The following is an 18,198-nucleotide window of genomic DNA, read 5'->3' as shown; positions in this document are numbered from 1 at the left end:
AGGAGTACTTTCCTGTATTGACAGGGGCGTTCGCAATAGTATGCAGGAGTTAGCTAGTCTGTACGCTATGGGTGTACTTAAGAAAAGAGAGCTTTGGTGTTCTTTTACTTCGAAGGCGTCACTCCGTCTCAGAGATCGGCCCTCCTATTCTCCCCATTGGACAAGACATATCTTTTTCCACAGGCTGTAGTACTGGACATCGCCTCTGACCTGCAGAAAAAGAGCACTCAGGACCTGCTCTCCCAATCTACGAGATGCCCCAAGGATTCTTCGACTCTTCCTCCCAGATCTTCGTCTCCGATGCAACCTACTCCCTTTCGGAGCTCCCGCTATAGATCCCAGATGAGAACAAGAACATATACCCATTTCCCACAGCGTTCCATCAAGAAGTCCTCCTCCAAGTCTTACTCCAAGAAGTGAAACCATAGTCCTCTGTACTCAGATAGGAGCGTGGCTCCCCCGCTTTTGGGAATGGTTGGAACAAAAGGGAGCAGAATCTTGGATAGTGTTGTCTGTCCTGAAGGAGGGCTACACTATCCCCTTTTTGAACAAGCCTCCTCTAATCCACAAGCCTGTCGAATTGACCGCTAACTCTCCAGGCTCAGAGAGATTTGCTGCTCTCTTGCTAGAGGTCGAGTCCCTTGTTCAGAAAGAGGCTATAGAGGTGGTAGAGGACATTCATTCTCCGGGATTCTACAACCATTTCTCTGTAGTGCCCAAGTCATTGGGGAGCTGGAGACCTGTTTGGGACGTTAGTGCTTTAAATGTCTTTGTCAAAAAGACAACATTAAAGATGGAAACAAACCAGTCGGTCCTTGCATCCATTCACCAGGGAGAATGGATGGTGTCCATCGACATGCAGGATGCCTACTTTCACATTCCGCTGCATCCGACTTTGAAAAAGTACCTCAGGTTTGTGTTTCAGGACAATGTGTTCTAATTTTGGGCTCTGTGCTTCGGTCTCTCGATGGTGCCACAAGTGTTCACCAGGGTATTGGCTCCCCTAGTGAAATGGCTTCATTTGATGGGGATAAAGATCTTCCTATATCTGGATGACTGGCTAGTACATTCCCGCTTGAAAGCTCAATGTACAGAGGACATTTGCATGACTCTTCTCTTGGCCCAAGAATTGGACCTTCTCATCAATTGGGACCAGTCTTTCCTGATGCCTTCTCAGGAGATACCTTATTTAGGAATGACGAACAACTCTCAGGATTTTCGGGTTTTTCCAGTCCCGAAGAGAATAGAAAAGTGTTTCCAGACAGTGGAAGGCTTTCTGGAACTAAACTTTTGCTCGGCCAATCAGTGGATGAGTCTTCTAGGCACCCTCTCATCCATGGAACAATTCGTCACTCTGGGAAGACTTCACCTGAGACCTCTCCAATTCTTCCTCAGAGCCAGCTGGAACAGGAAAAAGTTTCCGGACTCGTTTGTGTTCCCGATAACGTTGGAAATCAAGGGGACCTTCGTTTGTGGAATTCCAGGAAGAAACTATCAGAAGGGAAATCTCTTCAACGCCAGTCTAGAGTTCTTTTCAGATCGTTGAACCTAGGTTGGGGAGCTCTTTTGGCATTAAAAGAAGTGTCAGGGACTTGCTCTCAGGAACAGCAAAACTGACACATCAATGTAAAAAAATTACAGGCGATATTTCTGGGCCTACAGTGCTTTGCTTCAGAAATTCAGGGGAGGACAGTAGCAGTACATTCAGACAGCACGATGGCACTGGCATACATCAAGAAACAAGGGGAACCCATTCTTTCTCCCTGTACGAAGTGGCAAGGGGTCGTCTTCTTTGGTTACACCAGTATAACACGCAAGTGAAAATGTGTTTTATCCAAGGGAGACTCAACATTCTGGCAGACGAATTGAGCCATCAAAGACAGATCCTGCTCACAGAATGGACATTAGACCTGTTGGTTTGTCTGGATCTGTAGAATCTCTGGGGGAAACCCACGATAGATTTGTTCGCGCCCTCCAGGAACCACCGACCTCCTCTCTTCTGCTCAGCTCACCAGTACCAGATCCCTTGGCATGGGTGACCAATGCAATGTTGCAGGATTGGTCGAACAAAGATATGTATGCCTTTCCCCATTCAGTTTAGTGAGACATGTCATCAACAAATTCGGTCTCATCAAAACCTGTCCATGATCTTGATAGCCCCTTTAGCCAGCAAAAGAGTGGCTCCTGGATCTACCAGAACTTCTTGCGGACTTCCCAAGACTGCTGCCACAGAAGCAACAACTTCTCAGGCAACCTCACTTTCGTTGGTTTCAGCAAAACCTGTCTTCTCTGGCCCTAACAGGATTCAAACTGTTAGGCGACTGCTCCGAAAGAAGGGCTTTTCAAGAGTGGCTGCAGACTCAGTTGCGAAGTGTAGAACACAGTCATCAGATAATGTCTACCAGGCTAAATGGTCCATCTTCAGGTCCTGGTGCAGACGAAATAACATGTCCTCTTCTGATACCTCTGTAGCAGAAATAGCGGACTTTCTTCTGTTCCTACGCTCCACTGAAGGAATTTCCACCTCTACCATTAAAAGCTACAGAGCTATGCTTAGCTCAGTTTTCTGCCATAAAGGAATGGACTTATCATCTAACCAGGATTTGTCCGACCTTATTAAGTCCTTTGATACCGCAAAGCTTAAAGAAAAATCTTTGCTGTCCTGGAACTTAGACGTGGTACTTGAGTGGCTGTCCAGTTCACGTTTTGAGCCCATGCAATCTATCTCTTTAAGGGATCTAACCAGGAAAACTTTTTCTGGTTGCCTTGGCCACCGCCAAGAGATCCAGTGAAATCCATGCTTTAGACAGAAACATCAGATTTTCTCAGGGGAATGCAGTTTGCTCCTTTTCCCTAGATTTTCTGGCTAAGAACGAATCGCCATTGAATCCATGGCCTCATTCTTTTACGATCAAGAGCTTGTCCGAGATAGTAGAACCGTCTGAAGAAGAAAGAACTCTGTCCAGTAAGGGCCGTTAGTTTTATCTTCGCAGAACGAAGGACATTCGTGGTACTTCAAGGAATCTTTGGTGTTCTGTGAAATATCCCTCTAGACCCTTGTCTAAGAATGCCCTGGCTTTTTTTTGAGGAACCTGACTTCGGAAGCACATTTCCATAGTGAGTGAAGACTCTCTCTCCTCTTACAAGGTAAAACCCCATGAGACAAGAGCGGTCGCTACGTCTCTGGCATTTAAGCGCAATTTATCCCTCACGTCAATTGTGCAAGCTGTGTTTTGGAAGTGCAAGTCAGTGTTTGCATCGCATTATTTAAGGGATACCGAGGTTACTTACGATCAGTGCAGTACCTTGGGGTCCATTCTACGCAGCTGGCGTGGTGTTGGGAGAAGGAAACATAGAAAGCAATGTCCTTTCTTTAATCTCTTTGCCTTGCTTAGGGTGTTGAGTTTTTGGGGAGCCTAGGAGTACTATGTGCTTGGGTACCCTCCAGTCTTTTGATTTTAATGGTTGGGTATTGGTGTTTTTAATTTGTTTTTGGTGGTGATGGTGACTAATTACTCTGGTTATTTTGTGCAGTACTGTGTCCTGGGCAGGGACATCTTGTACTTTGCTAGCCCTCGAAATTAGTCCTTCGCAAAGCAGCCACTGTAGTAGTAGGCCCCAAGGCTTTACCGCCTCACCTCTACTGGATAAGGTGACCGCCAACCTGAGGCAGTATCTACCCGTAGCAGCTCTCTTATCAGGTAAGGTTCAACGACTTTGATTCAGTGTTAGCAAATTTCTATTCTCAAACTCATTACTATTGTTGTTTTGGGGTAGATATGTCCAACATTCCCACCTCCATTCAACGTGAGAATCAGCTATATAATTACTGGGTAAGTTACTTATATAAAATGACATTTTATAATAAAATAAAGTTTTATATACTTAAAGTACCCAGTACTGTAATTACATGATTGGAGCCCACCCGCCTCCCCTCACATGGACATAAGGACTTAAACAAATTGGAGCTCTTTGCTATGTTGTACCTTGTCTTACACCTGAAAGTGGGCGGGCACGTCACCATAACTAAAACAAACTAGCGTGACCAAATTTCAAAATTTTAAGCTGCCAGTTAAATTATAAAAAAATGTCACATTTTTATCATTTAAAGCATTTTTAATGCTCAGTTGGTTTATTAACCCTTAAACGCCGAGCCTCTATTTACAAAAAACGTCTCCCAGTATGCTGGCAGCGTTAAGCTGAGTTAGTGCGAAGCGGAAAAAACGTTTTTTTAAAAATCACAGCACGCTTAGTTTTTAAGATTAAGAGTTCATTTTGGCTCCTTTTTTGTCATTGCCTGAAGTTTAGTATGCAACCATCAGAAATGAAAAAATATCATTATCATATATAAATATTGGAATATATGACAGCGAAAAAAAAACTCATATAATTGTATACAAATCGTGCTGTAAGCACAACGGTTAAAGCTAATGAGTTAATTTTTTTTAGTTGTATTGTACACTAAATTGCGATGATTTTGGTATATAACAAATTGTAAAACGATCAAAGCAACGCAGAGAAAATATTATCACAAAATGATGCATGAATTCGTAACTCGCGGACGTAAAAAAATGTTTTTTTTCAAAAATTCACCATAAATTGAAATATTGTGCTAGAGACTTCCCGTTTGTTGAAAAATGAAGCTAATTGATTGAATATTACTAGACTGTAAGTGTTTTAGCTTACAATTGCAGTTTTTTACCATTTCGGTCGAGTTAAAGTTGACCGAAAGTAGAATTTTTTCTATTTATCGTGATTTATATGAAAATATTTCAAAACTGATAAAAGCTACAACCATGAGTTATTTTCTGTTGTATTGTACATGAAATTGCACACATTTTCATATATAAAACTTTATGTAACGACTAATATAAAACGGTGCAAATATTATGACAACGAGACGAAAGAATTTCTGAGATGTTCGGCTGAGTTACATTGCGGACGTAAGGAAAATGTTTTTTTAAAAAATTCACCATAAATCAAAATATTGTGCTAGAGACTTCCAATTTATTGCAAAATGAAGGTAAACAATTGAATATTACTAGAATGTAAGAGTTTTAGCTTACAATTGCATTTTTTTACCATTTCGGGTTAAAGTTGACCGAAGGTTGAAATTTTGGCAGTTATCGTGATTTATGTGAAAATATTTCAAAACTGATAAAAGCTACAACCATGAGCTACCTTCTGTTGTATTCTACATGAAATTGCACACATTTTCATATATAAAAGTTTATGTAACGACTAATGTAAAACGATGCAAACATTACGACAACATGATGAAAGAATTTCTGAGATGTTCGGCCGAGTTACCGCATGCAGACGTAAGGAAAAAGTTTTTTTTTTTTCAGAAATTCACCATAAATTGAAATATTGTGCTAGAGACTTCCAGTTTGTTGCAAAATGAAGGTACATGATTGAATATTACTAGAATGTAAGAGTTTTAGCTTATAATTGCGTTTTTTGACCATTTTGGTCGAGTTAAATTTGACCGAAGCTTGAAATTTTGGCAGTTATCGTGATTTATATGAAAATATTTCAAAACTGATAAAAGCTACAACCATGAGTTATTTTCTGTTGTATTCTACATGAAATTGCGCACATTTCCATATATAAAACTTTATGTAACGACTAATATAAAACAGTGCAAATACGACAACGTGACGAAAGAATTTCTGGAGCAGACGTAAGGAAAAAGTTTTTTTCAAAAATTCATCATAAATCGAAATATTGTGCTAGAGACTTCCAATTGGCTGCAAAATGAAGGTAAATGATTGAATATTACTAGAATGTAAGAGTTTTAGCTTACAATTGCGTTTTTTTACCATTTCGGTCGAGTCAAAATTGACCGAAGGTTGAAATTTTGGCACTTATCGTGATTTATATGAAAATATTTCAAAACTGATAAAAGCTACAACCATGAGTTATTTTCTGTTATATTGTACATGAAATTGCACACATTTTCATATATAAAACTTTATGTAACGGCTAATATAGAACAGTGCAAAAATTACAACAAAATTACGAAAGAATTTATGAAATTTTCGGCCGAGTTACTGCGCTGGGCGTAAGAAAAATGTTTTTTCAAAAATTCACCATAAATCGAAATATTGTGCTAGAGACTTCCAATTTGTTGCAAAATGAAGGTACATGATTGAATATTACTAGAATGTAAGAGTTTTAGCTTACAATTGCGTTTTTCGACCATTTCGGTTGAGTCAAAGTTGACCGAAGGTTGAAATTTTTGTAGTCGGCGTGCGTGTGCGTCCACTTGGCACCCAACAGACAATTTTAGTCGACGTATGATACGTCCAGTAGGCGTTTAAGGGTTAATGAAATCTGTTCCAACAAACCTGTCCGAGGTTACTTTTAGAAATTTCTATTGATTTCTACTGCATACATAGCCTATCATAACTTATAGCTTGAGTTTATATCCAGTGTAAAAAGGAAAGAGAATTACAATAAGTCAAGTAACGTACTACAGTACTTTACTGCCTAAGTGAGTACAGTAAAAGTATGCAAAAGCTGATATACTTCTACTAAACTAAATGTAAGTGCAAGAGGATTACAACAATAGCACCTTACCAAAAAGCAATAGCTGCATGATGTGTTATAGATATACGCACAGAAATTGATAACAGGAATAAGTCTAACTAAAGATCAGTTTTTTGGAGCATGAGAAACACTAACAAGAGTTCACAGTCAATATATGCTGGATACACTGTTCTCAATGCAGACCAGCTCTTTGTACAATGACAAGTTATTTTTAAGTATAAACCATCATCTACTTAGCATGTTATCATCAATCAAGTTGTCAATTTTATTTGTACCCCTTAAAAGTTTTATTGGTTACACCTACAAGTTGTCAGATTTAGTGACAGAGAGATTAAAAATCTATCAGAATTTCACAAAAAATACAATGGAATATGCGTCTCTCTCTCTTCAACTATCCTATCAGTATCATATTCTAAGGACACTTACCAACTCTCTGTACTGTGAAAAGTGCAACCATCCCAGGTGCCCAAATATAAACCTTAGGCCTCTGCCACTGCTGTTCCAAAGACCAGGAATGGAACCCTAGGGAAAGACCTAGGTACATGACTGCTACAATAATGCACCACTGGAATTTATGGACAAGTTCTCCAACCAATCCAGCCTGGAAACATATAATAAAATTGACTAAAGACTGCATGAATAACATGGGACAGATTTTGAAAAAAAAAAAAAAAAAAAAATTCTACACTTCATGAAAAGAAACCCATTACTTTTACAAATGCGTATCATGTTGGACTCTGTGTAAAGAGGCAATGTTAAATAACTGGTTATGAATAAAGCAGTGCAGTAATTGGAAAATTTTTCACCTGCCAAAAGGTCTACTTCCTTTAGTCTTATCAAATCAGAGGAACCAAGAAAAGGCCAAGTCAAGTAATATGCCAGTATTTCTAAAAACTTGAATTTACTTTTACATTTTTGATGGTCACATTTATTTCAGCTGAGCATATGGGAGTTAAGTTTTTAAGTCACGGGCTTGGTTAAACTACTTGGTAATGATACAGTGGAACCTTTGGTACCTGAATGGTTCTCATCTTAAACAATTCAGTTTTCATTTTGTCAGGAGAAGAAATTGCTGTTCCTGTTATCTGCTTGGTTTTTGGCCAAACAAACACGACTGGCTAGAACTTAGATGGGATTAGGCGGGTTATAATGTATGTGCAGTGTGCGGTTCCCAGTTGAAACAAAAGGAAAGTGATTAGCTTACCTGTAGCTACCGCTCAGTGGGAAACTCTGCTGAACTGTCTTGTGTTTCTATGTTTTTTGGTGATTCTGGTACAAGTAAGTCCTCATGGGGCCTAAGAAGGTACTTAGAAAAATAATAGAGCTTAAAAAGAAACTTGAAGAAAGAGCTGAAAGTGTATAGTATTTGCATCATTGCTCTGGCTAAGGAATACTGTTTGCCAAAATATCTAATTTTTTTAATATTACAACACAAAAAGGCCTTCAAACAAATTGATATTGCTAAGGGAATGAAGGCAGTTACAAAACAAAGGTCTCAGAAAATTGATGAGGTTGAGAAATTGTTGCTAAGTTGGATTAATGAAAACTGTTAGCCACTGTTAGTGTTTCTTAGGTTGTCATTTTTGAAAAGGCAAGACAACTACATGCTGATCTTTTGAAAACTACCCCTGTAACGAATGCTGATACAGGTAGTAATCAAGTGTTCAAAGCCAGTCATTGGTGGTTGGAGAAATTCAAGAGGGGAATTGGCATACACATTGTGTTGAGCCATGGGGAGGCTGCCTGTTCTGACAAAGATGCTGATGAGAATTATTGTAGAGTTTAAGGACTGAAGGTTTGGTCCCCAACAAGTGCTCCATTCTGATTAAACAGGCTTGTTGTGAAAAAATGCTAAACATGACCCATATCACTTGAGAGGAGGAGTCATTGCCAGGACACAAGCCAATGAAGGACAGGTTACAGCAAAACAGACTGAAGTGGAGCTGATGCAGAATGTGGTGTCACAATGGGAGGACTCTAAATGCAGCAAATCTAAACCACTCTTGTTGGGACCACAATACTGTAGTCTTTTAATTCAGTTTAAATATTTTGTTTAATAGAACCTGGTTGACTGGAAGAAAGGCTCTTCACAGTCTCATAAATACATAAATACATCTGTCCTCTATCCAAGCTGAAATTCCAGCAGCAGTGATCAATAGACATATTGTAGTTAATTTTCTCAAACACAACAGCTGTCATGACTGGTAGTGATGAAAGTATGCTTGAAAAGATTAAGATTTTTAATAACTGCCCTTTGTCATCTAAAAATTGGGCATGTGTAGTAGAGACGTGGTTTCTTAATGTGTAGGTAACCCCAGTCATTTTATGTTTATTTCTTGGTCAGGTAATCCAGCCATTGCCAAATGTACATCTTCAGCAAGTTCCCACATCCCACTCGCCTGGTGATCAACAATACCTCCAAACTAAGTTCTGACAACTTGTGTTTGGTTCCTACTCAGTCAAGAAGTGGTGTCTAGGAGCTCCATTTCTCTTGACTTGATGTGGTTACACTCCTCTTGTGAGGAGTGGGAGATGTAAGCAGTGGCTGCTGCTGCTCTAATTACCAGTTGATCCACAACCTGAGGAGAGTATTATGTGGATCTTAAAACAGTTTCAGGAGTCTGTGTCCAAATAGGCACTCCTTTGATAGCAACGACACCAAGATAGTGCCATGGTTACACTATCCTCCTCCAAAGACTTTTCATTCTTAGGAATGTTGACCAGGGCACTTCCTTTCTTAGGACTTAAGGCACAGTTCTTTTTAGACTTTCAAGAGTCTCAAGATCCAAAATAGACACTCCTCGGTGTGATAGCAACGACACCACGGTAGTGCCATGGTCAACAAAAGGTCCTAGTGTCCTTTTATCTGCTCTATTGCAGTGCAAGTACACGAGCAGACAGAAGAACATTCAGTGCAGTGACTAATCATACATCCCAAGCAAGATGGATGTCATTACAACATTTATTCACTGAAGTCAGGGGATAAGGACAGTTGATGTTGGCACCTTTACTTCCAGATTCGTTCAATCTCTGAAATAGCTTGGTCATAGTCCTTCTTTCTCAACTTGGTGTTGTTCTGTTCAGTCTTCTCGCACCTTTGAATAAAGTAAGACATCTTTTGTACCCATTTACATCTGGAAGCTTACGTCTTTCGTCATTCTACATTTTTCGAAAGTGTTCAGTGAGATGAACCATTCCACTTCCTTGGTCCTGCGGTGCCAATGACAGTATGATGTCTATGTTGCCTCCATAAAGACTAGACTTTCAACTCAATGCCAACGACTCATTTGTTACCTTTTGAATTGGCTAAGAAACGGTGTCCAAATTGTCATTTCTCTGACTAGTGAGATAATCAAATGAGCGTACCCCCAACTTCTTGGTGGACATCAGTAAGTTTCGGACCAGATCTTTTGATGCCAGGGGCATTGGTCTGTCCATCGCATTCAGAAAGAATCTGTCAGTCGAGTACTAGGATGGAATGTAATCGTGCAGATCTCATCCTTTTTACCTTGGGACGTTGTCCATAGGTCCTGGACTCCTTTTCCTTGGATCTTGTGGTGGATGCTTAACAAGTCATTTAGTTCACCCAGCTCTTGAGGGACAGGTTGCATCTCGCCTAAGGTGTGCGGCTGCAAGGAGAAGTGTGTGTGGAACTGGTCTCCTCCCTTTCTCCTGTCTTCCTTCCTCCTCTGGTGGGCAGAGGAACAGTGAACGAGCCATCACGTGCTGGACGGGCGTGCATGCAGGTGATGTAGATGACTGAGTATCCTGTCTGTAATTGAACTATTTAGTTTAGTAGATGCAAATCCTTCCTTCTCTCTAGCAAGGGAAGAGAGGGACTGACTATGAGCAAACCAGTTGGTTATTCTTAGCTTTATAGTCTCTGACATTGTGAGTTCATCCAAACGTTTTCGAATCAAGGATATACTCCTTTAATTTGAAATGCCCAGAAGTCTGATGATTGAACACCTCTCTTGTTCAGTAGGTCAGCAGTATGGTCTCCTTCCTTTGCCCTTTCATCACCAGTCATGAGTACCCAGGTGAGCTGAACTACCAGTCAGTTCAGAGAATTACTCAGAATCCTCCGACCAAAAGTAAGTCTCCCATATGTAAAGACTGAGTGTTTGTATTCGTGTAGGAACAAATGTCAAATTTTTTAAGTACAGTAAATCCCCTGTATTCGCGGGGGATGCATACCCCCCCCACCTCCGCAAATAGCTAAAATCTGCGAATACTTGAAATCCTTCTAAAAAACACTTAGAACTGCCTATTTTGATAGTTTAAACAGAAGAAAAACACTCTAAAAATGCTTACCTGACTATTTTAATAGTTTTATCACAAAAAGTGTATTTAGTCATGAAAATGATATGAATATACAGTAATTAGTGAATATTTCTCAGTGAAGAATACCGTGAATGGGCAAATTTTCCGCAAATAAAGGGTAGATATGTTCCACAGAGAAATCCGTGAATACGTTAGTCTGCGAATCGTGAGAACACGAATACGTGGGTTTACTGTAATTTGTATTTTTCCTAACATATAAACCTGAGGTCTTTACATTAAGGGCCCACCTCTCACCACCCCTCAATCTCTTACCTGGGCCAAAATGTTAACTTAAACTCTGTAGAAATGAATGTACTGTATAATGACTGGATGGGCAGTACAATACTTATGCCCGTACCATCAGTAACTGTTATCATTACCAACCTCACAAAAGTTTAACGGCTGGACTTCCAGCTCGCTGAAAGTTAATCCCATATGTAAAGACCGTGGTTTTTATGTTTGGATAAATACAAATTACTTAAAAAAATTAGTCATTTTTCCTGCCTGTGCAGCCTCATTTTCTCCCCTTCCCTTGCTATCAACCCAGCTTATAGCAATCTGTTCCTGGAATAGCAGCATAATTTTTTTTTACTGCCATTTATATTTCTCATCATAAAATTTGTTTTGGCCTCTCCTTTCTGATTGGTTATTAACCATTTTTTGACACTTTGTGAACATTTCAATATCTTTAAGTCTTGGTTCAGTCTGCCTCCGGTAACCGCAGGGGTAAGACGTGTTCTCATGACTGCCTAGTATCCGAGGAAAGTAGCCCGTGAGGTTTTTCAAAATCTTTCCTCGATTCTAGGTCTTGACATCGTTCTGGCCTCTTATTTCAGTGCCAGCATAGCTAGGCTTATGTGTCACCCTTCTTTGTGGCAAAACTTCAAGAAAGTAGTAAATAACATGATTCAAAATGAAGATTAAGATACAAGACAATAGTCCTAAACCGCATGACGAGCCAAGTAGACGGCTCAAGTTATGGCAGTGTATAGGCGCCATCCAGGCTAGAGTCCAAAGAGTAATCCACGCCAACACAGCATTTCTTGTCAATGTTCACGAAGATGACTCAGAAAAGATTCTTAATTCAGAGAACAGGACAGTTTTTGCAAATGAAAAGTTTGAGGTAATAGACCCCCCAGAATATAATTCCATGAAAACTATAGTAGCAAAATACCTAGATGCTACAACGGTAGAATACGGAGAAGACGACCTTAAAGACAGTATCGAGAGGAAAAACGAATGGGCTGCAGTGGATGAGGTGATAAAATCCAAAACAATTCCCACACCATGAAAATAAAGTTTGAAACACCGAAGATGGCAAAGAGAGCCATAGAAAGAGGATTATTTGTAGCCTACCAATACATTCCAAGTGAACACATTGAAGAGGATATATTTGTAAATTTGTCATTTTGCTACAGATGCTACTCTTATGAGCATCTGCTTAAGGAATGCCCTAAAGATAATAACTATAAAATATGCTCTGAATGTTCATCACATGATCATACATACAGAGAATGTAAAGAAAATACGAAAAAATGTGTTAACTGCAATCAACAACATAGAACTTTAGCAGCGAAATGCCCAGTGAGAAAGGCCCTAATAAAAAGAAAAATTCAAGAGATCAAAGCAAACAGAAATGCAACATCCACTACAAGCAACCGTACAAGTTACGCCAAAGTGACAGCCACTAATACAGGAAATTGCCAGGCTAATGCAAATAACATCCAAAATAATATAAGTAGAATACAAGAAGAGACAAGAATCACGATAATAACAAATTTAGCAATAAAACTGGGGCTGCGCCAAGAAGGATTCTACCCCTCAGTAATAAACAGCATATTAGCAGATAACAATTTACCTACAATACACTTCTCTAAAGAAACAATAAACATGATAGCAAGCACCATGGAAAGGAATAAAAGACAAGAAAACCATACAAGCAAAGCAGAAGATTTACAAGCAACTCAGGATATACAACAAGATATGCAAGACTGCACACAATATGAAGAAAACACAGCAGAGAGCTCAGAAGACGACTCATCAGAAGAAGACTTTACACTCGGAATTGAGCCCAGTTCGACTCGAACTCACCAATCCATCCTCAGGACGCATAAGTAATTTTGCAAGAAACGCAGCATCAATTAACAGAAGAAATACAAGCCTCACTACCAAGCTTCTCAGGTTTCTCCAACTCTCCCATCTTACAAAATCCACAGGATCAACTTCAGCATCAAAAAGTACTCACGCCAGTAGCCAATAACACCAGAAAACGGAAAAGTGAAAGAAAAAGAACAAAATTACTAGACCACTGTAACTCGAATGGACCCAACTCTACGAAGAATTAAAATAATTTCAGCACAACGTCAAATCCTGGAAAACAAAGAAATTTGAATTATACAATATATATAGAGAAGAAGACCTGACATAATATTAATCAATGAACATGGTATGAAACGAAATGAAACTCTGAAAATGTTTGGATATAATACATATACGCAAAACTTTGCTGATGAACCCCTTTGCAGGAATTGCAATAGCAATCAAGAGTAATATTAGACATAAGATAATAGACGATTTCCAAGACGACTTTTTAGCAGTCCAAATTCAAACTAACAAAGGACCAATAGTGATCGCCACAGCTTATAAGCTGCCAAGAAGACATTATTTCCCACTTCCGGATGTCATGAAGTTAATGAACAGGAGAGAACCAACCTACCTCATTGCCGATCTAAATGCCAGACACCAAATATTTGGATATAGGCAATCTAATTACACAGGACAAGAAATAGTCAGATTAATAAATAAAAATATATCATACACTTAGGACCTGATTTCGATACCTTTGTAGCAAATAACAGAAAAGGAAAGCCAGATATAATATTGGGAAATAATAAAATTCACCTCAATATTGCCGTTACAAGAGGACCAGCAACCTCCTCCGATCATATACCAATGGTAATTACACTGTCAACCAATCCAATAATGATTCCATCCTTAGAAATACCAAATATAAAAAGAGCAAGTTGGGAAAGCTTCAAAAATGAAATAGAAGAAAGAATAAGTAGACAACTAACAATAAATTCAAATGAAATAGAAATAACAAAAGAAATAGTAGATGGCTAGCTTGAAGAATGGTACAAAAAATATAGAGGAAGCAATAAAAATCATATACCCATAACTAAATACACCACACTTCCACATCCTATTAGTAGTGATAAGTTGAAATTGATACAATGGCACTACAACAACATCCAAAACACAGTACTTATAACAGGGTGGAACAACATATTATTGAGAAGATATGTGTCATTACAAGAACAGTTAGTACAAGAAAACTCAAGATTATATCATCAAAATTGGGAAGACCTAATAAAAAACACAGAAATACAGTACAATAACCCAAAACAATTTTGGAACTCCGTTGCAAGACTGATGGGAAGCAAAACTAATACTTCGCCATACATAAAGCATGGGAATGAGAAAATATATGATGACAAAGAGAAGGAAGTACTGCACAAGGCCTACTGGCAGGAAATATTCCAGATAACGCAGGAGGATAACCAAAATTTCGACAACCAACATGAGACAATAGTCAATGAATTCATTGAACAACATAGAATCAGAGCAAATCCATCATGCAGCTGATATTAGCAGACTCAATGAAGACTGCCCATTAACAAGGAAAATAGAGTTATGGGAAATCAAAATAATAATTAAAAATTTTAAACACAAAGCACCAGGAAAGAGTGGAATTAACAAGGTCATAATTCAAAATTTACCAGACATTGCACTCGAAAATTAAGAGAAATATACAACTGGGCCCTCTCAATGGGATATTTTCCAATTATATTCAAGAATGCAATAATGATTTTGATACCCAAACCAGGAAAAGATACTAGTCAGGTAGAGAATTATAGACCAATATCATTACTAGAAGTACCGGGCAAAATATTTGAAAAAATAATTAACAACAGATTAGTGTTGTTCCTAGAAGGTAATCAGCTACACAATAATAATCAATATGGATTTAGAAAAGGAAGAGGGACCCAGATTGCAATAGCAACAATATATGAGAGTATTGCACTATCACAAAGAAGAAGGTACCTATGTAACCTAGTATGTAGAGATATAACAAAGGCATTTGACAAAGTATGGATACAAGGACTTCAATACAAAATATTACATCTCAACCTTCCAGACATTTTTGAGAAAATACTATGCAACTTCATCAAAGATCGAACAGCAGCAATCAAGTCACAAAATTACATAGGGGATCCATTCCCGTTACAAAGTGGAGTCCCACAAGGATCTGTACTCAGTCCAACACTATTCATATTATATACATCAGATATGACTTCACCACCAGAGTACTGTACTGATGTCTGCTTTGCAGATGATATAACTCAAATAATTATACACCCAGAAAAACGCACTGAAGAAGGGATCCAACTTTGAAAAGACAAGTAGCACAGAAAACAATGAACCAAATTGAAAGAATAAATCAGTTTGAAAAGAAGTGGAAGATAAAGACAAATAAATCTAAATTCCAACTAGTATCAGTGTCTGCTTACAAACCTGCACAAATAATGTTAGACCAACAACCGATGAATTTTAGTAAAAGCACAAGAATACTAGGAATGCAATTCGGACAAAGAGGAATATCAAGACATGTGAGAGAAAGGCTAAGAATAGCAAGAACACAAAATACAAAGCTAAAACGATTTAGGAATATGAACACAAATATCAAAATCCATTTCTACAAAAGCCTAATCAGACCAATAATGGAATATCCACCAATACCCACGTGTTTAGCATCGACTTCCAATATAAGTGCATTACAAAATTCCAAAATAAGATACTAAGGTCCGCAGTGAGAAACAATCAAGAAGATGACGGTCTGAATATAGAACAAATACACAAAAAATACAAAGTAGAACCAATTAATCAAAGATTATACAGACTGGCAACCAACATATGGAGCAAACTAGATCAGTACAACAGTGAATTAACAGAAGAATCCGTAGCAGAAGAGAGAAACCACCCAAACAACATAGACCACAGGTGGTGGAGAAGAGTATCTTCATATCTTCATCGTGATGAACCTCAACCATTATATTATTAAGAAAAGCCTTGTGAAAAAGTAATATTTAAAATTTACTAAGTAGGTATCATGTAAAATCATTATGATAATTAACATCAAGGTTAAAATGAGGAAATTGGAACTAATTTTTTTATTTTATTTTATGTTTTAAATATGATTATACTAATAAGAAATAAAATTCAAAATATGCAATATGTACAATTTACTATGTTGTTATAATGTAAAATTATTATTGTATTGTGTTAATATTAGAAAAATTGTACCCTTACCTAAATAAAATTGTGGATAAACCACACTTGACATTACTCTTACTAATATTTCACTTTCTAAACTATTCCCTACCATGGTTAGCTAGCTAACTGCCCTCACCCTTCTTTCACCCATCTTACCTATCAGCTAAAAAAAAAAAAAAAAAAAAAAAAAGTCTTGGTTTTCATAGTATTCCAATACTGTTTCCCATCATAATTTTTCTTTCCAAAGCCATATCATCTCTAAAGCTTCTTAAAACCAACTCTGTTCTAATATGCACATTTTTCTTCTTCCACTAGTTATACCCTCAGATTGTAGCACTTCGGACATTGCTTGTGGCTAACATTTCATAATTCTAGATTATCTACTAACATAAAAGTGCACATATATATCCAGTTTCTTTACCTGTGTCCAATGGGTAAGAATCTACCTAGGAAACTGTAACAGATGTAGATGACAAATTCATTACAAAATAATAGTAACAAACATCAGTTGATAAAGTAGTCCCAGTAATTCCAAATTTCCTAAAGTGAAAAGCCAATTTGGTGAGAAGTAATTCTCCCAAGGTTGGCCAGTTTTCATGGCCAGCATTAAAAGGCACATAGTGAGAGTGAGAGGTGTATATAAATTAAACTGTCAGTAAACTGGCTGCTTCTATGCCAAAAATATGTAAGGACTAGACAAAACAACACCAGTAATATGAGCAGGCACTCATAAAAGTTGGAGACAAGATTAGTGAAAATTATATACTATGCCAATGGCAGCAAAACTGCAGCCAAATGAAACTGGAACTCTGTCTGGTAGCAGGCTATAAGGTAAAGCCATCATAGCTCCCTTTACCTCAAGACAGAATTTAAGTGTGGTTGCTTAATGATTGAGGGTGTGCATCCTCTGTTGGTAATTACACTATTCAAGTACAGTAACACTTTTCCTGGTAATTACATCACTCAATTACAGTAACACTTTCACTAATGTGGCTTTCCTCTACCAGCATAAAAAGGCAGGTATAAAATGATGGGTTTTTATTTTGTATGAATGCATGTGAAGTGCCAAATGCAAGTACTGTATTCTGGATTTTAGTATCAGTGTAAACAGAATAAATTTACCAAATCACACATTTCCACCAAAAGTCATTTGATACAAATTGAAAAACAGACAAATATCACCACAGTGGTGAATAAGGTGTTGATAGATAAATGTAGCAAAGCATTCATGAGCACTGGATATGTTCAGTTACAGTACTTGGAGAAAATTGCTGCAGAGAATTTGGGCGGTGGTCCTTCCCATTACAGGCAGTCCCGGTTTACGACGGTTCCGCTTCGACGTTCCGAGGTTACGACGCTTTTCAAATATATTCATCAGAAATTATTTCCTGGCTTACGACGCATGTTCCGGGGTTACGACGCGTCGTACGCCGATCCGACGGAAGAAATATGGCCCCAAAATGGCAGAATAATCATAATTTGAAGGTTCTTTTGATGTAAAACTCAATAATAATGCAGTTTACATCGTTTTCAATGCACCCAGAGCATTAAAAGTAAGGTTTTCTTATGATTTTTGACGATTTTCGACGATGTTCCGGCTTCTGACGATTTTCGGTTACGACGCGGCGCAAGAACGGAACCCCGTCAGAAACCGGGGACCGCCTGTACTAAGCTGCTAATTACCTCACTATACTTCATTACTTCATAATTTTGGCCTTTTCAATCAAAAACAATTCATTTAGGTCATCCGTAGGGATCTACATGTGTAACAGTGGTATGGTTAAGAATAATATACTGTACGTAAAAGAAAATATAATTTGAATGTTACATACCTGGGAGAGTGATGTTGAGAACAAGGCCAAAAAGAATAAGATGAGAGAAAAAACCAAGAATACATCTTGAATTCTGTAATGAAAAACAAAAACCTAAGAATTAGATATTACCATGAAAAGTATTTAGCTCACAACATCCAGATAGTTCACTTACATG

The 18,198-nt window shown here is 38.1% G+C and overlaps 1 protein-coding gene and 1 long non-coding RNA gene across 3 annotated transcripts in view; one reads left to right on the top strand and one right to left on the bottom strand.

Annotated features, from left to right (window-relative positions):
* Positions 1-18,198, top strand: part of LOC136827956 (uncharacterized) — a 216,351-nt gene that overhangs the window by 112,921 nt on the left and 85,232 nt on the right. The gene's annotated exons all lie outside the window — the stretch shown is intronic.
* LOC136827955 (transmembrane protein 138) overlaps positions 1-18,198 on the bottom strand; it is a 54,859-nt gene that overhangs the window by 23,328 nt on the left and 13,333 nt on the right. Inside the window, exons 3-4 of one of the 2 annotated variants that reach the window (XM_067085517.1) lie at positions 18,042-18,114; positions 6,979-7,153 (exon numbers count right to left, since the gene is read on the bottom strand). In XM_067085517.1, the coding sequence (XP_066941618.1) occupies positions 6,979-7,153; positions 18,042-18,114 (248 nt within the window). The remainder of the gene's footprint in view (positions 1-6,978; positions 7,154-18,041; positions 18,115-18,198) is intronic. The other variant, XM_067085518.1, reaches the window with a different exon arrangement.

This window comes from Macrobrachium rosenbergii, chromosome 42 (assembly GCF_040412425.1).
Source record: "Macrobrachium rosenbergii isolate ZJJX-2024 chromosome 42, ASM4041242v1, whole genome shotgun sequence".
NCBI lineage: Eukaryota > Metazoa > Arthropoda > Malacostraca > Decapoda > Palaemonidae > Macrobrachium > Macrobrachium rosenbergii.
This window is presented reverse-complemented; position numbering and strand designations above follow the sequence as displayed.